This window comes from Salmo trutta, unplaced genomic scaffold, assembly GCF_901001165.1.
Source record: "Salmo trutta unplaced genomic scaffold, fSalTru1.1, whole genome shotgun sequence".
Taxonomy (NCBI): domain Eukaryota; kingdom Metazoa; phylum Chordata; class Actinopteri; order Salmoniformes; family Salmonidae; genus Salmo; species Salmo trutta.
Genome location: NW_021823221.1, coordinates 27501 through 51708, shown reverse-complemented (window position 1 = coordinate 51708; position 24208 = coordinate 27501). Strand labels below are relative to the sequence as shown.

The 24208-nt window shown below is 50.0% G+C and overlaps 1 protein-coding gene across 1 annotated transcript in view; it reads right to left on the bottom strand.

The window, feature by feature from the left end:
- Positions 1–3247: 3247 nt before the first annotated feature.
- Positions 3248–24208, bottom strand: part of LOC115189756 (trinucleotide repeat-containing gene 6A protein-like) — a 46046-nt gene continuing 25085 nt past the window's right edge. The window contains exons 15-20 of the mRNA XM_029748279.1: positions 19944–20081; positions 18676–18783; positions 16014–16226; positions 7156–7229; positions 4217–4356; positions 3248–3693 (exon numbers count right to left, since the gene is read on the bottom strand). Of these exons, the coding sequence (XP_029604139.1) occupies positions 3342–3693; positions 4217–4356; positions 7156–7229; positions 16014–16226; positions 18676–18783; positions 19944–20081 (1025 nt within the window). The 3' untranslated portion in view covers positions 3248–3341. The remainder of the gene's footprint in view (positions 3694–4216; positions 4357–7155; positions 7230–16013; positions 16227–18675; positions 18784–19943; positions 20082–24208) is intronic.

Below are 24208 nucleotides of genomic sequence, written 5' to 3'. Positions count from 1 at the left end.
AACAACAACAACAAAGAAGAAAACACGATTATATATGTTAGTTTTTGTTGCTGTTTACAGAGTTTTTTTCTTTGACCACCATCTGTGGCAATGAGAGAGATTGAAACAAGGTCATATATATATATATATATTGATCATAGTCACATTCATTTCTGGAAATATTTTAAAACATTTTGACGCTGTGACAGAACAAGCCTCCCCCTATTTCTGTAGTCCTTGTGACTGGCTACATTATGCATAGATACAAAGATCAGCTTTATGGTTCAGTCCCACTGACGTCACACACACACACACACACACACACACACACGGGAGGACAGTGGCGCGGAGGAGGAAGCGCGTTGAATCTCTCTATCTTTTCCTTAAAAAAAGACAGCATTTTATTTTGGACAAGCAGTGTGCAGTGAAACCGCAGAGCTGTTTCCAACCATTAAAGCAGAGAACAAACCAACTCACACCAGCTAGAAGTCATTTCAGTGCTAGAAAGATGGCGCTTCCTACAAAAGGAGAGGATCTTTGTGTGGGGGACGACGACGACTGCCTCCATTTCCTGAGAACCACTGCTGTTCATTAAGCAGGCGAGAGAAATTAGGTCTAACCAGAAACTCTACGGGTCAGAACACCGAGCGACCCCCCCCCCCCAACACCAGAACTCTACGGGTCAGAACAGACCGAGCGAACCCCCCCCCCCCAACACCAGAACTCTAACGGGTCAGAACACTGAGCGACCCCCCCCCCCCCCCAACACCAGAACTCTACGGGTCAGAACACTGAGCGACCCCACCCCCCCAACACCAGAACTCTACGGGTCAGAACACCGAGCGACCCCCCCCCCCCCAACACCAGAACTCTACGGGTCAGAACACTGAGCGACCCCCCCCCCCACAACACCAGAACTCTACGGGTCAGAACACCGAGCGACCCCCCCCCCCCCCCCCAACACCAGAACTCTACTGGTCAGAACACTGAGCGACCCCCCCCCCCCCACAACACCAGAACTCTACAGGTCAGAACATGGATCCCCAGTTCCCAGAGTTTCAGCATAGTCTTCGTCCTCTATAGAGTTAAGGTATAGATTTATTTATTTTTTTTTTACTTTTTATATTTTTTTTCGAGCAATTTTTTAATTTCATTTTAATATATTTTTTTAATCGTTTATTTTATTTTGTTTTTAAAATGAAGGATGATGACCACCCACCTGTCGCCCTCCTAAGGCCTGTAAACAAGAGGCCGTCTCCATAACGACGTCGCCATAACAACCCGGAGGCAGTCGCCATAACAACCCGGAGGCAGTCGCCATAACAACCCGGAGGCCGTCGCCATAACAACCCGGAGGCCGTCCCCATAACAACCCGGAGGCCGTCCCCATAACAACCCGGAGGACGTCGCCATAACAACCCGGAGGCCGTCCCCATAACAACAATAGGCTGGTCTCTAACAACATGTTCTGCCTCTGTTGTCAAAGTGCCGTCCGTCCCCCCCATCCGTCCCCCCGTCCCCCATCCCGTCCGTCCGTCCCCCATCCGTCCGTCCCCCATCCCGTCCGTCCCCCCTCCGTCCGTCCCCCCCATCCGTCCCTCCCCCCCCCCGTCCGTCCGTCCCCCCCATCCCGTCCGTCCCCCGTCTGGCAGGGTGGGACTCTAGTCACAGCTGTGAGTGGATACAGGCCTTTACACTGCAGAGCCTCACACGGTTTTTTAAACTTTTTAAAACAACATTGGTGCAATACTTCTGTCTTTAACATCATCAATAATCCTAAACCAGCATTTCTATATGTTAAACTGGTTCTCCACAATACCACCGGAAGGTATTTGTGCCAAGGCAGAGAGGAGAGCGCGCACGCACACACACGCACACACACACACACACACACACACACACACACACACACACAGTAAGAACGTCCTTGAGTAAACAGCTACACTGGAACTGGCAGCTCCCTCTGTATTGCAGATTAAACACTGAGAAAAAACCCATTTCAGTGCAAAGTGGAGAGAGAAAAAAACACAAAGCTCATAACTCCAACATGGTCAGCAAAACAAAATGACAAAAACAACAAAATGAAAAAAAAACAACAAAATGATTGGAATTCCAATAGACAGGAACATGACGAAATAGACCAAAGCTTTTTTTTTCTGTTTCAGTTTGTGGTCAGAAGGAGCACTACCTGGGAAAAGCATAAGGCATTTACTGTCCTTCACATTATAGAATTGGCTGCATGATTCAAGTATATCGACTGATATGTGGGGTTTTTTCGGGGGGGGGGGGCGAAAAAACGTGGATATGTGTGCAGGGAAAAAAACGTAACGTATTTTCCACAGGGTGACCCCCCCCCCCCCCCCACTTCCTGTATGCATTTTCCACTGGGTGACCCCCCCCCCCCCACTTCCTGTTTGTATTTTCCACAGGGTGACCCCCCCCCCCCCACTTCCTGTACGTATTTTCCACAGGATGACCTCCACTGGGTGACCCCCCCCACTTCCTGTACGTATTTTCCACTGGGTGACCCCCCCCCACTTCCTGTACGTATTTTCCACAGGGTGACCCCCCCCACTTCCTGTACGTATTTTCCACAGGGTGACCCCCCCCCCTCCTGTATGTATTTTCCACAGGGTGACCCCCCCCCCTCCTGTACGTATTTTCCACAGGGTGACCCCCCCCCCCCCTCCTGTATGTATTTTCCACAGGGTGACCCCCCCCCTCCTGTATGTATTTTCCACAGGGTGACCCCCCCCCCCTCCTGTATGTATTTTCCACAGGGTGACCCCCCCCCCCTCCTGTATGTATTTTCCACAGGGTGACCCCCCCCTCCTGTATGTATTTTCCACAGGGTGACCCCCCCCCCTCCTGTATGTATTTTCCACAGGGTGACCCCCCCCCTCCTGTATGTATTTTCCACAGGGTGACCCCCCCCCCCCTCCTGTATGTATTTTCCACAGGGTGACCCCCCCCCCCTCCTGTATGTATTTTCCACAGGGTGACCCCCCCCTCCTGTATGTATTTTCCACAGGGTGACCCCCCCCCCCCCCCCCCTGTATGTATTTTCCACAGGGTGACCCCCCCCCCCCCTTCCTGTATGTATTTTCCACAGGGTGACCCCCCCCTCCTGTATGTATTTTCCACAGGGTGACCCCCCCCTCCTGTATGTATTTTCCACAGGGTGACCCCCCCCCTCCTGTATATTTGTAAGTGAGAAGGAGACCAACTAGTGACGTATTATTTACCGTCTTTTTTTTTGGTCTTTGACTTTTTTTTTTCTTTGTGTTTGAGACGGTGGCGGTAACGATTCTAGACTATTCCGTCTGTCGTCACGCTGTCCAGCGTTCGACTGAGGCGGGCTTTTACATGGAGTCCCCGCCCCCTGTCAGGTGATCCACGGGGAGGAAGGAGCTGATTGGAGAAGGGCTGTTGATCCTCCCGCCCTCGCTGGCGCCCCATAGGCTAGTGGAATAGTTCAACCCGCCCCAAAGGGAGGAGCTGTGGAGGTCGCTGACGTTCCATTGACTGGGCTCCGGGGCGCGGCTGGGGAAGGGGTGGGAACCCTCCAAGGCTCCGCCCATTCGGCTCTGAGAGGAGCCAATGGCCTGCCAGCCCGGGGAGGCAGCAGCCAATGACTGACCTTGTGCAAAGAAACGGTTGATTTCCTCCTCACTGGCAAACTCAGCCAGGATGGTAGTGTTCCCTAGTACACACCTGAGGAGAGAGAGAAGAGAGAGGGGTGAAGAGGAGAGAGAGAGAGAGAGAGAAGAGAGGGGGACGAAGAGGAGAGAGAGAGAGAGAGAGAGAGAGAGAGAGAGAGAGAGAGAGAGAAGAGAGAGGGGGACGAAGAGGAGAGAGAGAGAGAGAAGAGAGAGGGGGACGAAGAGGAGAGAGAGAGAGAGAGAGAGAGAGAGAGAGAGAGAGAAGAGAGAGGGGGACGAAGAGGAGAGAGAGAGAGAGAGAGAGAGAGAAGAGAGAGGGGGACGAAGAGGAGAGAGAGAGGGGGACGAAGAGGAAAGAGAAGAGAGAGGGGGATGAAGAGAGAGAGAGGGGTCAAGAGGAGAAAGAAGAGAGGGACGAAGAGAGAGAGAGAGAGAGGAGAGAGGAGAGAGGGGGACGAAGAGGAGAGAGAGAGAGGGATGAATAGGAGAGAGAGGGGGACGAATAGGAGGAGGGAGTTGCGCGTGTGTGTGTGTGTGTGTGTGTGTGTGTGTGTGTGTGTGTATAATTGTCTTACATGTGCAGACTCTTCTGTGCCTTGGCCGCCTCGTCCTTGGAGCTGTAACATACCACAGCATTGCCGTGCGGCAGGTTGAGGTGGAATGTAATCAGAGGACCGTGCTGCATACAGAGAGTCCTCAGAGTAGAACCATCCATCTGGAGAGGACAGGAGGGAGGGAGGGAGGAGAGGGAGGGAGGAGAGGACAGGAGGGAGGAGAGGACAGGAGGGAGGAGAGGGAGGGGAGGGAGGGGAGGACAGGAGGGAGGAGAGGGAGGGGAGGGAGGAGAGGACAGGAGGGAGGAGAGGACAGGAGGGAGGAGAGGACAGGAGGGAGGAGAGGACAGGAGGGAGGAGAGGACAGGAGGGAGGAGAGGACAGGAGGGAGGAGAGGAAGGGAGGAGAGGAGGGAGGAGAGGAAGGGAGGAGGAAGGGAGGACAGGAGGGAGGAGAGGAAGGGAGGAGAGGAAGGACAGGAGGGAGGAGAGGAAAGGAGGAGAGGAAAGGAGGAGAGGAAAGGAGGAGAGCAGTTAGTAACATACATTGTCCTCAGAGAAGAGCAGTCAATCTACAGAGTAGTAGGAGGTAAGAGATGGACGTAACAGCCTTGAAGAAACCAGTCACTAGCCCCTTGGTAGTCCTCCTAAAAGTAGCCAACCAGTCACTAGCCCCTTGGTAGTCCTCCTAAAAGTAGCCAACCAGTCACTAGCCCCTTGGTAGTCCTCCTAAAAGTAACCAACCAGCCACTAGCCCCTTGGTAGTCCTCCTAAAAGTAACCAACCAGTCACTAGCCCCTTGGTAGTCCTCCTAAAAGTAGCCAACCAGTCACTAGCCCCTTGGTAGTCCTCCTAAAAGTAGCCAACCAGTCACTAGCCCCTTGGTAGTCCTCCTAAAAGTAGCCAACCAGTCACTAGCCCCTTGGTAGTCCTCCTAAAAGTAGCCAACCAGTCACTAGCCCCTTGGTAGTCCTCCTAAAAGTAACCAACCAGTCACTAGCCCCTTGGTAGTCCTCCTAAAAGTAGCCAACCAGTCACTAGCCCCTTGGTAGTCCTCCCAAAAGTAGCCAACCAGTCACTAGTCCACCTAAAAGTAGCCAACCAGTCACTAGTCCACCTAAAAGTAGCCAACCAGTCACTAGTCCACCTAAAAGTAACCAACCAGTCACTAGTCCTCCTAAAAGTAACCAACCAGTCACTAGTCCTCCTAAAAGTAACCAACCAGTCACTAGTCCTCCTAAAAGTAGGCAACCAGTCACTAGTCCTCCTAAAAGTAGGCAACCAGTCACTAGTCCTCCTAAAAGTAGCCAACCAGTCACTAGCCCCTTGGTGGTCCTCCTAAAAGTAACCAACCAGTCACTAGCCCCTTGGTAGTCGTCCTAAAAGTAACCAACCAGTCACTAGTCCCTTGGTAGTCCACCTAAAAGTAGCCAACCAGACACTAACCCCTTGGTTGTCTTCCTAAAAGTAGCCAACCAGTCACTAGTCCACCTAAAAGTAGCCAACCAGTCACTAGTCCACCTAAAAGTAGCCAACCAATCACTAGTCCTCCTAAAAGTAGCCAACCAGTCACTAGCCCCTTGGTAGTCCTCCTAAAAGTAGCCAACCAGTCACTAGCCCCTTGGTAGTCCTCCTAAAAGTAGCCAACCAGTCACTAGCCCCTTGGTAGTCCTCCTAAAAGTAGCCAACCAGTCACTAGCCCCTTGGTAGTCCACCTAAAAGTAGCAAACCAGTCACTAGTCCACCTAAAAGTAGCCAACCAGTCACTAGCCCCTTGGTAGTCCTCCTAAAAGTAGCCAACCAGTCACTAGTCCTCCTAAAAGTAGCCAACCAGTCACTAGTCCTCCTAAAAGTAGCCAACCAGTCACTAGTCCTCCTAAAAGTAGCCAACCAGTCACTAGCCCCTTGGTGGTCCTCCTAAAAGTAGCCAACCAGTCACTAGTCCTCCTAAAAGTAGCCAACCAGTCACTAGTCCTCCTAAAAGTAGGCAACCAGTCACTAGTCCTCCTAAAAGTAGGCAACCAGTCACTAGTCCTCCTAAAAGTAGCCAACCAGTCACTAGCCCCTTGGTTGTCCTCCTAAAAGTAGCCAACCAGTCACTAGCCCCTTGGTAGTCCTCCTAAAAGTAGCCAACCAGTCACTAGCCCCTTGGTAGTCCTCCTAAAAGTAGCCAACCAGTCACTAGTCCTCCTAAAAGTAGCCAACCAGTCACTAGCCCCTTGGTTGTCCTCCTAAAAGTAACCAACCAGTCACTAGTCCTCCTAAAAGTAGCCAACCAGTCACTAGTCCCTTGGTAGTCCTCCTAAAAGTAACCAACCAGTCACTAGTCCTCCTAAAAGTAACCAACCAGTCACTAGTCCTCCTAAAAGTAGCCAACCAGTCACTAGACCCTTGGTAATCCTCCTAAAAGTAGCCAACCAGTCACTAGCCCCTTGGTAGTCCTCCTAAAAGTAGCCAACCAGTCACTAGTCCTCCTAAAAGTAGTCAACCAGTCACTAGCCCCTTGGTTGTCCTCCTAAAAGTAACCAAAAAGTCACTAGTCCTCCTAAAAGTAGCCAACCAGTCACTAGTCCCTTGGTAGTCCTCCTAAAAGTAACCAACCAGTCACTAGTCCTCCTAAAAGTAACCAACCAGTCACTAGTCCCTTGGTAGTCCTCCTAAAAGTAACCAACCAGTCACTAGCCCCTTGGTAGTCCTCCTAAAAGTAACCAACCAGTCACTAGCCCCTTGGTAGTCCTCCTAAAAGTAACCAACCAGTCACTAGTCCTCCTGAAAGTATCCAACCATTTTTCCCCCCAGTTTCATGACACTTGCTGTTGTAGCTAGTATGTTGAATTATGCAAAAAATAGATTTTCTGACAAAGTCCCCACTGGTCAAGTCCTATAACAATGGTAGATAGTAGGCCGGAGTGTGTGAGTGTGTGTGTATAAGTGAGAGAGAATGGGTGTGTGTTTTTTTACCTGAGTTGTGAGATTCTTGAGAACGAGCCAGTTGGTTCTCCCTGAGCTGCTGCTACCGTCACTCCAACTACAACCTGCGAGAACAGACGATTATTACCCAGACACACTTCATTTCCACGACAGGGCCAGTCGGTAGCCTACCGGCTCTCCGGGGCCAATCCGGTAGCCTACCGGCTCTCCGGGGCCAGTCCGGTAGCCTACCGGCTCTCCGGGGCCAGTCCGGTAGCCTACCGGCTCTCCGGGGCCAGTCCGGTAGCCTACCGGCTCTCCGGGGCCAGTCCGGTAGCTTACCGGCTCTCCGGGGCCAGTCCGGTAGCTTACCGGCTCTCCGGGGCCAGTCCGGTAGCTTACCGGCTCTCCGGGGCCAGTCCGGTAGCTTACCGGCTCTCCGGGGCCAGTCCGGTAGCCTACCGGCTCTCCGGGGCCAGTCCGGTAGCCTACCGGTAGCCTACCGGTAGCCTACCGGCTCTCCGGGGCCAATCCGGTAGCCTACCGGCTCTCCGGGGCCAATCCGTACCCTACCGGCTCTCTGGGGCCGATCCGTACCCTACTGGCTCTGGTGTTTGTTCTCCCATGTTCCTTTATAACACGGTTCCAGCAACTACAGGAGCCTTCGGAAAGTATTCAGACCCCTTGACTTTTTCCACATTTTGTTACGTTACAGCCTTATTCTAAAATTGATTAAAATTGTGTGTGTCCCCTCCTCAATCTACACACAATACCCCATAATGACATCACAATACCCCATAAACACAATACCCATAATGACAAGCAAAACAGCATAAATTATAGCAAATGTATTCAAAATAAAAACTGAAATATCACATTTTACATAAGTATTCAGACCCTTTACTCAGTACTTTGTTGAAGCACCTTTGGCAGTGATTACAGCCTTGAGTCTTCTTGGGTTTGACGCTACAAGCTTGGCACACCTGTATTTGGGGAGTTTCTCCCATTCTTCTCTGCAGATCCTCTCAAGCTCTGTCAGGTTTGATGGGGAGCGTCGCTGCACAGCTATTTTCAGGTCTCTCCAGAGATGTTTGATCTGGTTCAAGTCCGGGCTCTGGCTGGGCCACTCCTGGACATTCAGAGACTTGTCCCGAAGCCACTCCTGTGTTGTCTTGGCTGTGTGTTTAGGGTCGGTGTCCTGTTGGAAGGTGAACCTTCACCCCAGTCTGAGGTGCGGAGCGCTCTGAAGCAGGTTTTCATCAAGGATCTTTCTGTACTTTGCTCCGTTCATCTTTCCCTCGATCCTGACTAGTCTCCCAGTCCCTGCCAACCGATGAAAAACATCCCCACAGCATGATGCTGCCACCACCATGCTTCACCGTAGGGATGGTGCCAGGTTTCCTCCAGATGTGATGCTTAGCATTCAGGCCAAATAGTTCAATCTTGGTTTCATCAGACCAGAGAATCTTGTTTCTCATGGTCTTAGAGTCTTCAGGTGCATTTTGGCAAACTCACAGTGGGCTGTCATGTGCCTTTTACTGAGGAGTGGCTTCCCACTGGTCACTCTACCATAATTTCAATAATATTTTTTTCTACGGCTGGCCATGCTTTCCACCTGGCTACCCCGGTCAACAGCACTGCACCCCCCACAGCAACTCGTCCAAGCCTTCCCCATTTCTCCTTCACCCAAATTCAGATAGCTGATGTTCTGAAAGAGCGGCAAAATCTGGACCCCAACAAATCAGCAGGGCTAGACAATCTGGACCCTCTTTCTAAAATTATCTGCCGAAATTGTTGCAACCCCTATTACTAGCCTGTTCAACCTCTCTTTCATATCGTCTGAGATCCCCAAAGATTGGAAAGCTGCCGCGGTCATCCCCCTCTTCAAAGGGGGGGACACTCTAGACCCAAACTGCTCCAGATCTATATCTATCCTACCCTGCCTTTCTAAGGTCTTCGAAAGCCAAGTTAATAAGCAGATCACCGACCATTTCGAATCCCACCGTACCTTCTCCGCTATGCAATCTGGTTTCAGAGCTGGTCATGGGTGCACCTCAGCCACGCTCCAGGTCCTAAACGATATCATAACCGCCATCGATAAGAAACAATAATGTGCTGCCATATTCATTGACCTGGCCAAGGCTTTCGACTCTGTCAATCACCACATTCTTATTGGCAGACTCAATAGCCTTGGTTTCTCAAATGATTGCCTCGCCTGGTTCACCAACTACTTCTCTGATAGAGTTCAGTGTGTCAAATCGGAGGGCCTGTTGTCCGGACCTCTGGCAGTCTCTATGGGGGTGCCACAGGGTTCAATTCTCAGGCCAACTCTTTTCTCTGTATATATCAATGATGTCGCTCTTGCTGCTGGTGAGTCTCTGATCCACCTCTACGCAGACGACACAATTCTGTACACTTCTGGCCCTTCTTTGGACACCGTGTTAACAATCCTCCAGACGAGCTTCAATGCCATACAACTCTCCTTCCGTGGCCTCCAACTGCTCCTAAATACAAGCAAAACTAAATGCATGCTCTTCAACCGACCTGCCCGCCCGTCCAGCATCACTACTCTGGACGGTTCTGACTTAGAATATGTGGACAACTACAAATACCTAGGTGTCTGGTTAGACTGTAAACTCTCCTTCCAGACTCACATCAATCATCTCCAATCCAAAGTGAAATCTAGAATTGGCTTCCTATTTCGCAACAAAGCATCCTTCACTCATGCTGCCAAACATACCCTCGTAAAACTGACCATCCTACCGATCCTCGACTTCGGCGATGTCATTTACAAAATAGCCTCCAACACCCTACTCAACAAGCTGGATGCAGTCTATCACAGTGCCATCCGTTTTGTCACCAAAGCCCCATATACTACCCACCACTGCGACCTGTGCGCTCTCGTTGGCTGGCCTTCACTTCATAATCGTTGCCAAACCCACTGGCTCCGGGTCATCTGTAAGTCCTTGCTAGGTAAAGCCCCGCCTTATCTCAGCTCACTGGTCACCATAGCAGCACCCACCCGTAGCACGCGCTCCAGCAGGTATATCTCACTGGTCACCCCCAAAGCCAATTCCTCCTTTGGCCACCTTTCCTTCCAGGTCTCTGCTGCCAATGACTGGAACAAACTGCAAAAATCTCTGAAGCTGGAGACTCATATCTCCCTCACTAGCTTTAAACACCAGCTGTCAGAGCAGCTCACAGATCACTGCACCTGTACACAGCCCATCTGTAAACAGCCCATCCAACTACCTCATCCCCATACTGTATTTATTTATTTATTGCTCCTTTGCACCCCAGTATCTCTACTTGCACATTCATCTTCTGCTCATCTATCACTCCAGTGTTTAATTGCTAAATTGTAATTACTTCACCACTATGGCCTATTTATTGCCTTACCGCCCTAATCTTACTACATTTGCTCACATTGTATATAGACTTTTCTATTGTGTTATTGACTGTATGTTTGTTTTACTCCATGTGTAACTGTGTTGTTGTATGTGTCGAACTGCTTTGCTTTATCTTGGCCAGGTCGCAGTTGTAAATGAGAACTTGTTCTTAACTGGCCTACCTGGTTAAATAAAAGTGAAATAAATAATTAAAAAAGGCCTGATTGGTGGAGTGCTGCAGAGATAGTTGTCCTTCTGGAAGGTTCTCCCATCTCCAAAGAGGAACTCTGGAGCTCTGTCAGAGTGACCATCAGGTTCTTGGTCACCTCCCTGACCAAGGCCCTTTTCCCCAGAATGCTCAGTTTGGCCGGGCGGCCAGCTCTAGGAAGAGTCTTGGTGGTTCCAAACTTCTTCCATTTAAGAATGATGGAGGTCACTGTGTTCTTGGGGACCTTCAACGCTGCAGAAATGTTTTGGTATCCTTCCCCAGATCTGTGCCGACACAATCCTGTCTCTAAGCTCTACGGACAATTCCTTCGACCTCATGGCTTGGTTTTTGCACTGACATGCACTGTCAACTGTGGGACCTTATATAGACAGGTGTGTGCCTTTCCAAATCATGTCCAATCAATAGAATTTACCACAGGTGGACTCCAATCAAGTTGTAGAAACATCTCAAGGATGATCAATGGAAACACCTGAGCTCAATTTCAAGTCTCATAGCAAAGGGTCTGAATACTTATGGAAATAAAGTATTTCAGTTTTTTTTACTTGTAATACATTTTGCTAAAATTTCTACAAACCTGTTTTCACTGTCATTATGGGGTATTGTGATGTCATTATGGGGTATTGTGATGTCATTATGGGGTATTGTGATGTCATTATGGGCTATTGTGATGTCATTATGGGCTATTGTGATGTCATTATGGGCTATTGTGATGTCATTATGGGATATTGTGGTGTCATTATGGGGTATTGTGATGTCATTATGGGGTATTGTGGTGTCATTATGGGGTATTGTGTATAGATTGGATGAGGGAAAAATATTTAATCCATTTTAGAATAAGGCTGTAACGTAACAAATTGTGGGAAAAGTCAAAGGGTCTGAATACTTTAAGGTACTGTATAGTGATGTGAAACCAGGCCAGCACAGCTCAGTTTGGCCCGAGTGTGAATTAGGCAACACACACACACACACGCATTTCCCCAAACCTGCAATAACATTTGATTTGAAACAGTCTTGTACCTTATGGGGACACAAAATTCAGTCCCATTCAAAATCCTGTTGTCCCTAAACCTTAACCCTAAACCTAACCTCAACCCTAAACCTAACCTCAACCCTAAACCTAACCTCAACCCTAAACCTAACCTCAACCCTAAACCTAACCTCAACCCTAAACCTACAAAACCTCAACCTCAACCCTTAACCTCAACCCTAAACCTCAACCTCAACCCTAAACCTCAACCCTAAACCTCAACCCTAAACCTCAACCTCAACCCTAAACCTCAACCCTAAACCTCAACCTCAACCCTAAACCTCAACCCTAAACCCTAAACCTCAACCCTAAACCTCAACCCTAAACCTCAACCTCAACCCTAAACCTCAACCCTAAACCTCAACCCTAAACCTCAACCCTAAACCTCAACCCTAAACCTCAACCCTAAACCTCAACCCTAAACCTCAACCCTAAACCTCAACCCTAAACCTCAACCCTAAAACCTCAACCCTAAACCTCAACCCTAAACCTCAACCCTAAACCTCAACCCTAAACCTCAACCTCAACCCTAAACCTCAACCTCAACCCTAAACCTCAACCTCAACCCTAAACCTCAACCTCAACCCTAAACCTCAACCTCAACCCTAAACCTCAACCTCAACCCTAAACCTCAACCTCAACCTTAAACCTCAACCCTAAACCTCAACCTCAACCCTAAACCTCAACCTCAACCCTAAACCTCAACCTCAACCCTAAACCTCAACCTCAACCTCAACCCTAAACCTCAACCCTCAACCTCAACCTCAACCCTAAACCTCAACCTGAACCCTAAACCTCAACCCTCAACCTCAACCCTCAACCTTAACCTCAACCCTAAACCTCAACCTCAACCTTAAACCTCAACCCTAAACCTCAACCTCAACCCTAAACCTCAACCTCAACCCTAAACCTCAACCTCAACCCTAAACCTCAACCTCAACCTCAACCCTAAACCTCAACCCTAAACCTCAACCTCAACCCTAAACCTCAACCTGAACCCTAAACCTCAACCCTCAACCTCAACCCTCAACCTCAACCCTCAACCTCAACCCTCAACCCTCAACCTCAACCCTCAACCTCAACCCTCAACCTCAACCCTCAACCTCAACCCTTAACCCTAAACCTCAACCTCAACCTTAAACCTCAACCCTCAACCTCAACCCTCAACCTCAACCCTAAACCTCAACCCTAAACCTCAACCCTAAACCTCAACCCTAAACCCTAAACCCTAAACCTCAACCCTAAACCTCAACCTCAACCCTAAACCTCAACCTCAACCCTAAACCTCAACCTCAACCCTAAACCTCAACCCTAAACCTCAACCCTAAACCTCAACCCTAAACCTCAACCCTAAACCTCAACCTCAACCCTAAACCTCAACCCTAAACCTCAACCCTAAACCTCAACCCTAAACCTCAACCCTAACCTAAACCTCAACCTCAACCTAAACCTCAACCCTAAACCTCAACCTCAACCCTAAACCTCAACCCTAAACCTCAACCTCAACCCTAAACCTCAACCCTAAACCTCAACCTCAACCCTAAACCTCAACCTGAACCCTCAACCTCAACCCTCAACCCTCAACCTCAACCTCAACCCTCAACCTCAACCCTCAACCTCAACCTCAACCCTTAACCTCAAGCCTTAACCTCAAGCCTTAACCTCAAGCCTTAACCTCAACCCTTAACCTCAACCTCAACCCTTAACCTCAACCTCAAACCTTAAACCTCAACCCTAAACCTCAACCCTAAACCTCAACCCTAAACCTCAACCCTAAACCTCAACCCTAAACCTCAACCTCAACCCTAAACCTCAACCTCAACCCTCAACCTCAACCCTCAACCTCAACCCCTCAACCTCAACCCTCAACCTCAACCCTTAACCTCAACCCTAAACCTCAACCCTAAACCTCAACCCTAAACCCTTAACAACCCTAAACCCTTAACAACCCTAAACCCTTAACAACCCTAAACCCTTAACAACCCTAAACCCTTAACCTCAACCCTAAACCCCTAACCTCAACCCTAAACCCCTAACCTCAACCCTAAACCCCTAACCTCAACCCTAAACCCCTAACCTCAACCCTAAACCCCTGACCTCAACCCTAAACCCCTGACCTCAACCCTAAACCCCTGACCTCAACCCTAAACCCCTGACCTCAACCCCAACCCCTGACCTCAACCCCAACCCTGACCTCAACCCCAAACCCTGACCTCAACCCCAAACCCTGACCTCAACCCCAAACCCTGACCTCAACCCCAAACCCTGACCTCAACCCCAAACCTTGACCTCAACCCCAAACCTTGACCTCAACCCCAAACCTTGACCTCAACCCCAAACCTTGACCTCAACCCTAAACCTAACCTCAACCCTAAACCTAACCTCAACCCTAAACCTAACCTCAACCCTAAACCTAACCTCAACCCTAAACCTCAACCCTAAACCTTGACCTCAACCCTAAACCTAACCTCAACCCTAAACCTAACCTCAACCCCTAAACCTAACCTCAACCCTAAACCTAACCTCAACCCTAAACCTAACCTCAACCCTAAACCTAACCTCAACCCTAAACCTCAACCCTAAACCTAACCTCAACCCTAAACCTAACCTCAACCCTAAACCTAACCTCAACCCTAAACCTAACCTCAACCCTAAACCTAACCTTAACCCTAAACCTAACCTAAACCCTAAACCTAAACCCTAAACCTAACCTAAACCCTAAACCTAACCTAAACCCTAAACCTAACCCCTAAACCTAACCTTAACCCTAAACCTAACCTTAACCCTAAACCCCCTTGAAAACAGCATATGACCTTGTTAAGGACGAACAAAAAAAATTTCCCCAGTCGGTCAAATGTTTGTTTGTTTACTGTTGTTGTGGACTTCTGGTCTTCCAGTACAGTTACACACACCCCCCCCCCTTCCCTTGTTAAAAGGCAGCCTCACCAGGTGTGTATCTGGAGTCAGAGGACCCCCCCCCCCTTCCCTTGTTAAAAGGCAGTCTCACCAGGTGTGTATCTGGAGTCAGAGGACCCCCAGCCCCCCCACACCCTTCCCTTGTTAAAAGGCAGCCTCACCAGGTGTGTATCTGGAGTCAGAGGACCCCAGCCCCCCTTCCCTTGTTAAAAGGCAGTCTCACCAGGTGTGTATCTGGAGTCAGAGGACCCCCCCCCCCTTCCCTTGTTAAAAGGCAGTCTCACCAGGTGTGTATCTGGAGTCAGAGGACCCCCCCCTTCCCTTGTTAAAAGGCAGCCTCACCAGGTGTGTATCTGGAGTCAGAGGACCCCCCCCCCCTTCCCTTGTTAAAAGGCAGCCTCACCAGGTGTGTATCTGGAGTCAGAGGACCCCCCCCCCCCCTTCCCTTGTTAAAAGGCAGCCTCACCAGGTGTGTATCTGGAGTCAGAGGACCCCCAGCCCCCCCTCTTCCCTTGTTAAAAGGCAGCCTCACCAGGTGTGTATCTGGAGTCAGAGGACCCCCCCCCTTCCCTTGTTAAAAGGCAGTCTCACCAGGTGTGTATCTGGAGTCAGAGGACCCCCCCCCCCCTTCCCTTGTTAAAAGGCAGTCTCACCAGGTGTGTATCTGGAGTCAGAGGACCCCCCCCCCCCCTTCCCTTGTTAAAAGGCAGTCTCACCAGGTGTGTATCTGGAGTCAGAGGACCCCCCCCCCTTCCCTTGTTAAAAGGCAGTCTCACCAGGTGTGTATCTGGAGTCAGAGGACCCCCCCCCCTTCCCTTGTTAAAAGGCAGTCTCACCAGGTGTGTATCTGGAGTCAGAGGACCCCCAGCCCCCCCCCCCCCCCCCCTCCCTTGTTAAAAGGCAGTCTCACCAGGTGTGTATCTGGAGTCAGAGGACCCCCAGCCCCCCCCCCCTTGTTAAAAGGCAGTCTCACCAGGTGTGTATCTGGAGTCAGAGGACCCCCAGCCCCCCCCCTTGTTAAAAGGCAGCCTCACCAGGTGTGTATCTGGAGTCAGAGGACCCCCAGCCCCCCCCCCCCTTGTTAAAAGGCAGTCTCACCAGGTGTGTATCTGGAGTCAGAGGACCCCCAGCCCCCCCCCTTGTTAAAAGGCAGTCTCACCAGGTGTGTATCTGGAGTCAGAGGACCCCCAGCCCCCCCCCCCCTTGTTAAAAGGCAGCCTCACCAGGTGTGTATCTGGAGTCAGAGGAGCCCCCCCCCCCCCCCCTTGTTAAAAGGCAGTCTCACCAGGTGTGTATCTGGAGTCAGAGGACCCCCAGCCCCCCTTCCCTTGTTAAAAGGCAGTCTCACCAGGTGTGTATCTGGAGTCAGAGGACCCCCAGCCCCCCAAGCGTAGAGGAGCTTCCCCCCAGGATGGAAGTGGTTTCTGTGGGTGGCTGGTGAGACCGGGAGGAGGGCGGGAAGGAGCTGAAAGACCTTTAGGAGCCAGAGGAACCTTCCACAGCTCATGGGCCAGAGACGAGTTACACCCTCCTGGGGACCATTTAGACTCACCGGACCTGGCTGGAGGGAGGGAGGGGGGAGGGAGGGAGAGAGAGGGGAGGGGGGGGGAGAGAGAGAGAGAGAGAGAGAGAGAGAGAGAGAGAGAGAGAGAGAGAGGAGAGAGAGAGAGGGAGAGAGAGAGGGAGAGAGAGAGGGAGAGAGAGAGGGAGAGAGAGAGGGAGAGAGAGAGGGAGAGAGAGAGGGAGAGAGAGGGAGAGAGGAGGGAGAGAGAGGGAGAGAGAGGGAGAGAGAGGGAGAGAGAGGAGAGAGAGGGAGGGGAAAGAGAGAGACAGCGATCCATAAGACAGTAGGAGGAGGAGTTACCACATGGTGCTTTAAACTCCTCCTCCAGTGTGATGGATGTATCAGCCATATTACCAGCGTGATGGATGTATCAGCCATATTACCAGCGTGATGGATGTATCAGCCATATTACCAGCGTGATGGATGTATCAGCCATATTACCAGCGTGATGGATGTATCAGCCATATTACCAGCGTGATGGATGTATCAGCCATATTACCAGCGTGATGGCTGTATCAGCCATATTACCAGCGTGATGGCTGTATCAGCCATATTACCAGCGTGATGGCTGTATCAGCCATATTACCAGCGTGATGGCTGTATCAGCCATATTACCAGCGTGATGGCTGTATCAGCCATATTACCAGCGTGATGGCTGTATCAGCCATATTACCAGCGTGATGGCTGTATCAGCCATATTACCAGCGTGATGGCTGTATCAGCCATATTACCAGCGTGATGGATGTATCAGCCATATTACCAGCGTGATGGATGTATCAGCCATATTACCAGCGTGATGGATGTATCAGCCATATTACCAGCGTGATGGATGTATCAGCCATATTACCAGCGTGATGGATGTATCAGCCATATTACCAGCGTGATGGATGTATCAGCCATATTACCAGCGTGATGGATGTATCAGCCATATTACCAGCGTGATGGATGTATCAGCCATATTACCAGCGTGATGGATGTATCAGCCATATTACCAGCGTGATGGATGTATCAGCCATATTACCAGCGTGATGGATGTATCAGCCATATTACCAGCGTGATGGATGTATCAGCCATATTACCAGCGTGATGGATGTATCAGCCATATTACCAGCGTGATGGATGTATCAGCCATATTACCAGCGTGATGGATGTATCAGCCATATTACCAGCGTGATGGATGTATCAGCCATATTACCAGCGTGATGGACGTATCAGCCATATTACCAGCGTGATGGACGTATCAGCCATATTACCAGCGTGATGGACGTATCAGCCATATTACCAGCGTGATGGACGTATCAGCCATATTACCAGCGTGATGGACGTATCAGCCATATTACCAGCGTGATGGACGTATCAGCCATATTACCAGCGTGATGGACGTATCAGCCATATTACCAGCGTGATGGACGTATCAGCCATATTACCAGCGTGATGGGACGTATCAGCCATATTACCAGCGTGATGGACGTATCAGCCATATTACCAGCGTGATGGACGTATCAGCCATATTACCAGCGTGATGGACGTATCAGCCATATTACCAGCGTGATGGATGTATCAGCCATATTACCAGCGTGATGGATGTATCAGCCATATTACCAGCGTGATGGATGTATCAGCCATATTACCAGCGTGATGGATGTATCAGCCATATTACCAGCGTGATGGATGTATCAGCCATATTACCAGCGTGATGGATGTATCAGCCATATTACCTGCGTGATGGATGTATCAGCCATATTACCAGCGTGATGGATGTATCAGCCATATTACCAGCGTGATGGATGTATCAGCCATATTACCAGCGTGATGGATGTATCAGCCATATTAACAGCGTGATGGATGTATCAGCCATATTACCAAAACCCTTTTCAACCAACAATCATGTTCTATGTATCGTCCCAGCTGAGGGCAGGGGGGGGTTAGACCTACCTGTTATGCTTTGGGGGGGGTTTAGACCTACCTGTAATGCTTTGGGGGGGGGGGGGGGGTTAGACCTACCTGTAATGCTTGGGGGGGGTTAGACCTACCTGTAATGCTTGGGGGGGGGGGGGGGGGCTACCTGTAATGCTTTGGGGGGGGCCTACCTGTAATGCTTTGGGGGGGGGCCTACCTGTAATGCTTTGGGGGGGGGGGGCCTACCTGTAATGCTTTGGGGGGGGACCCTACCTGTAATGCTTTGGGGGGGGGGGGCCTACCTGTAATGCTTTGGGGGGGGGCCCACCTGTAATGCTTTGGGGGGGGGGCCTACCTGTAATGCTTTGGGGGGGGGCTACCTGTAATGCTTTGGGGGGGGGCCTACCTACCTATAATGCTTTGGGGGGGGGACCTACCTGTAATGCTTTGGGGGGGGGACCTACCTGTAATGCTTTGGGGGGGGGGGGGGGGGGGGGGGACCTACCTGTAATGCTTTGGGGGGGGGGGGGGGGGGGGTTAGACCTACCTGTAATGCTTTGTGTCGTACTGGTGAGTGAACCACTGTGGCTGGAGGCACGACTAGATGACCAGGCACTGTTAGAAGGCATCGTGGTGTTCAGAGATGAGGATGGTCCTAGAGAGAGAGAGAGAGAGAGAGAGAGAGAGGAGAGAAAGGAGAGAGAAAAGAGAGAGAGAGAGAAGAGAGAAAGGAGAGAGAAAAGAGAGAGAGAGGAGAGAGAGAGAGAGGGTTCAGTGAAACACAGTTAACACTGGACAGAACAATAGACAACAACAACAGCAGGGATGAAAGGAAGCTCGTCCACCAGCCTGAGGACAGTCCTTTTCAGACTGGGTGAGTTGACCTGACAACAAGCTTCAGCTGTAGACGTACAAATCATCAGGGATAATCAATAGCGCTGAGAGATTAAACATCTCAGTTATTTCTGGTTTTTGATGTAGTGACGAAGTAGGGAGTTGTAGTTTCTCTAGAGATAAATCAGATCCGGTCTGAACTGTGTGATGTAGTCTACCTGTTACCTGGCAGGTCTCTGAGGGGGTCTACCTGTTACCTGGCAGGTCTCTGAGGGGGTCTACCTGTTACCTGGCAGGTCTCTGAGGGGGGTCTACCTGTTACCTGGCAGGTCTCTGAGGGGGGTCTACCTGTTACCTGGCAGGTCTCTGAGAGGGTCTACCTGTTACCTGGCAGGTCTCTGAGGGGGTCTACGTAGAGGACGGTGTGTGTATTACCTGGCAGGTCTCTGAGGGGGTCTACGTGGTGGACGGTGTGTGTTACCTGGCAGGTCTCTGAGGGGGTCTACATAGAAGATGGTGTGTGTTACCTGGCAGGTCTCTGAGGGGGTCTACCTGTTACCTGGCAGGTCTCTGAGGGGGTCTACATAGAGGACGGTGTGTTACCTGGCAGGTCTCTGAGGGGGTCTACCTGTTACCTGGCAGGTCTCTGAGGGGGTCTACGTAGAGGACGGTGTGTGTATTACCTGGCAGGTCTCTGAGGGGGTCTACGTGGCGGACGGTGTGTGTTACCTGGCAGGTCTCTGAGGGGGTCTACCTGTTACCTGGCAGGTCTCTGAGGGGGTCTACATAGAGGACGGTGTGTTACCTGGCAGGTCTCTGAGGGGGTCTACATAGAGGACGGTGTGTTACCTGGCAGGTCTCGGAGGGGGTCTACGTGGCGGACGGTGTGTTACCTGGCAGGTCTCTGAGGGGGTCTACGTGGCGGACGGTGTGTTACCTGGCAGGTCTCGGAGGGGGTCTACGTGGCGGACGGTGTGTTACCTGGCAGGTCTCGGAGGGGGTCTACGTGGCGGACGGTGTTGATGGAGAGGTTGTTGATGACACTACCAGGGGTCACGAAAGGGTCAGTCTCAGGGTCGATGTTGGGGTAACCTTTCCATGGCTCCCCGGGCCGGAACTCTGGGGAGAGACATACAGGAATAGGAGGGTGAGGAGAGAGACATACAGGAATAAAGAGTGAGGAGAGAGACATACAGGAATAAAGAGTGAGGAGAGAGACATACAGGAATAAAGAGTGAGGAGAGAGACATACAGGAATAAAGAGTGAGGAGAGAGACATACAGGAATAAAGAGTGAGGAGAGAGACATACAGGAATAAAGAGTGAGGAGAGAGACATACAGGAATAAAGAGTGAGGAGAGAGACATACAGGAATAAAGAGTGAGGAGAGAGACATACAGGAATAAAGAGTGAGGAGAGAGACATACAGGAATAAAGAGTGAGGAGAGACATACAGGAATAAAGAGTGAGGAGAGACATACAGGAATAAAGAGTGAGGAGAGAGACATACAGGAATAAAGAGTGAGGAGAGAGACATACAGGAATAAAAAGTGAGGAGAGAGACATACAGGAATAAAGAGAGGAGAGACATACAGGAAAAGAGTGAGGAGAGAGACATACAGGAATAAAGAGTGAGGAGAGAGACATACAGGAATAAAGAGTGAGGAGAGAGACATACAGGAATAAAGAGTGAGGAGAGAGACATACAGGAATAAAGAGTGAGGAGAGAGACATACAGGAATAAAGAGTGAGGAGAGAGACATACAGGAATAAAGAGTGAGGAGAGAGACATACAGGAATAAAGAGTGAGGAGAGAGACATACAGGAATAAAGAGTGAGGAGAGACACAGGAATAAAGAGTGAGGAGAGACATACAGGAATAAAGAGTGAGGAGAGAGACATACAGGAATAAAGAGTGAGAGAGGGGGTCTGGAGAGAGACAGAGGAATAGGAGGGTGAGGAGAGGTCTGGAGAGAGACATACAGGAAGACGAGGGTGAGGAGAGACATACAGGAAGACGAGGGTGATGGGTGGTCTGGAGAGAGACATACAGGAAGACGAGGGTGATGGGAGGTCTGGAGAGAGACATACAGGAAGACGAGGGTGATGGGAGGTCTGTAGAGAGACATACAGGAAGACGAGGGTGAGGAGACATACAGGAAGACGAGGGTGATGGGAGGTCTGGAGAGAGACATACAGGAAGACGAGGGTGAGGGGAGGTCTGTAGAGAGACATACAGAAAGACGAGGGTTAGGGGAGGTCTGTAGAGAGACATACAGAAAGACGAGGGTTAGGGGAGGTCTGTAGAGAGACATACAGGAAGACGAGGGTGAGGGGAGGTCTGTAGAGAGACATACAGAAAGACGAGGGTGAGGGGAGGTCTGTAGAGAGACATACAGGAAGACGAGGGTGATGGGAGGTCTGTAGAGAGACATACAGAAAGACGAGGGTGAGGGGAGGTCTGTAGAGAGACATACAGGAAGACGAGGGTGATGGGAGGTCTGGAGAGAGACGGACCCCAGGTCACCGCTCAAATCATATGCAAATGGCACCTTTTTTTTTTAGCCTGATAATGACGTTGGCAGACGACCCCCTCAGGAGGAACGGTAGAACACTTGGTAATTGGCTGCTCTTCAGTAGAAACATGTTTAAATGTACAAATCAGGGCTCTCCGTAGGACTTTATGCCAAGGTGGTGCTGATGTAGGCCTAAAGATTTGTAAGTCGCTCTGGATAAGAGCGTCTGCTAAATGACTTAAATGTAAATGTAATGTAAGGTTGGATGGGGGGGGTCAGTGAAGTTGGACAATTGTGCATTTAAAAAAACCTGTATTTACCATTTCCTGAAACCTAGGGGGTGTTTCCTCAATATGCATACTACCGCGCTCCACACTCATCACGCTCCAAATTCATTATCCAACCACGTTGTCTTCAGGACGTTCTGGTGGAGGACCGAGTGCGTAGAGGAATCCGTAAAAACAGAACGTTTGAGAATCTCTCCAACTACTGTATTAACCTCACGCTGCAGCTCCCCCCCCCCCCCATTCACGGAGCCGTCTTACAGCAAGGACAATAGGACAATAGGAGACTCTTAACTAGATATACACAAAGGAATTGTTTTACATCATACCTTCTCAGCTAGCTATCTGTGAATTGTAATAACGTAGCTAACCAGCTAGTTTATATCAGGCAACAACAAAAAAATGACCTAAAACTAATTTTATGTCAATTCTTTGTGGGTAGCTAGCTAACAATTTGTTGTGGCTGTCTGGATAGCTAACAGTACTAGTAGCTAGCCCTAACAGTACTAGCCAGCTAGCCCTAACAGTACTAGCCAGCTAGCCCTAACAGTACTAGTAGCTAGCCAGCTAGCCCTAACAGTACTAGCCAGCTAGCCCTAACAGTACTAGTAGCTAGCCAGTTAGCCCTAACAGTACTAGTAGCTAGCCAGTTAGCCCTAACAGTACTAGTAGCTAGCCAGCTAGCCCTGACAGTACTAGTAGCTAGCCAGCTAGCCCTAACAGTACTAGCCAGCTAGCCCTAACAGTACTAGTAGCTAGCCCTAACAGTACTAGTAGCTAGCCCTAACAGTACTAGTAGCTAGCCCTAACAGTACTAGTAGCTAGCCCTAACAGTACTAGTAGCTAGCCAGCTAGCCCTAACAGTACTAGTAGCTAGCCAGTTAGCCCTAACAGTACTAGTAGCTAGCCAGTTAGCCCTAACAGTACTAGTAGCTAGCCAGTTAGCCCTAACAGTACTAGTAGCTAGCCAGCTAGCCCTGACAGCCCTAACAGTACTAGCCAGCTAGCCCTAACAGTACTAGCCAGCTAGCCCTAACAGTACTAGCCAGCTAGCCCTAACAGTACTAGCCAGCTAGCCCTAACAGTACTAGCCAGCTAGCCCTAACAGTACTAGCCAGCTAGCCCTAACAGTACTAGCCAGCTAGCCCTAACAGTACTAGCCAGCTAGCCCTAACAGTACTAGCCAGCTAGCCCTAACAGTACTAGCCAGCTAGCCCTAACAGTACTAGTAGCTAGCCCTAACAGTACTAGTAGCTAGCCCTAACAGTACTAGTAGCTAGCCCTAACAGTACTAGTAGCTAGCCCTAACAGTACTAGTAGCTAGCCAGTTAGCCCTAACAGTACTAGTAGCTAGCCAGCTAGCCCTAACAGTACTAGTAGCTAGCCAGCTAGCCCTAACAGTACTAGTAGCTAGCCCTAACAGTACTAGTAGCTAGCCAGTTAGCCCTAACAGCACTAGTAGCTAGCCAGCTAGCCCTAACAGTACTAGTAGCTAGCCAGTTATCCCTAACAGCACTAGTAGCTAGCCAGTTAGCCCTAACAGCACTAGTAGCTAGCCAGTTAGCCCTAACAGTACTAGTAGCTAGCCCTAACAGTACTAGTAGCTAGCCAGTTAGCCCTAACAGTACTAGTAGCTAGCCAGTTAGCCCTAACAGTACTAGCCAGTTAGCCCTAACATTACTAACCAGTTAGCCCTACCAGTACTAGAAGCTAGCCAGTTAGCCCTAACAGCACTAGTAGCTAGCCAGCTAGCCCTAACATTACTAACCAGTTAGCCCTAACAGTACTAGTAGCTAGCCAGTTAGCCCTAACAGTACTAGCCAGTTAGCCCTACCAGTACTAGTAGCTAGCCAGTTAGCCCTAACAGTACTAGCCAGTTAGCCCTACCAGTACTAGTAGCTAGCCAGCTAGCCCTATTGACTTATTATGGGCTTGTGATCTACGGTATTGTAGGCAGGTGGTAAACTTGCCAAAATTAAACACAGCATGTATTTATTAACATATCGAGATGAAAATATTGTAGTCGGGCAACATTTGAGATGTGAACAGGCAACATTTCATTCAAAACACGAACAAACGGAGTACGCCTTTGGACTCATCCAAGTCAAAGTACGGAGGGCACTTCTCAAACCCCGTTCTCGCTTTGTCATTATGGAGAAGTGTGTGTATATTGCTGATTTTTTTTTTTTTTTTTAAAGACACTGCATCTCAGTGATTGAGGCGTCACTGCGGTATCTGGTTCGAATCCTGGCTGCGTCACATCCGGGCCGTAATTGGGAGTCCCATAATTGGCCAAAGCGTCGTCCTGGGTTTGGCCGTCATTGTAAATAAGAATTTGTTCTTAACTGACTTGCCCTAGTTAAATAAAGGTTACATTTCAAACAAGTAGAGCTGTATGGACGTTACTGCTCTGTTTCACCTGTTCCTATTTAAAGTGTGTACGTGAG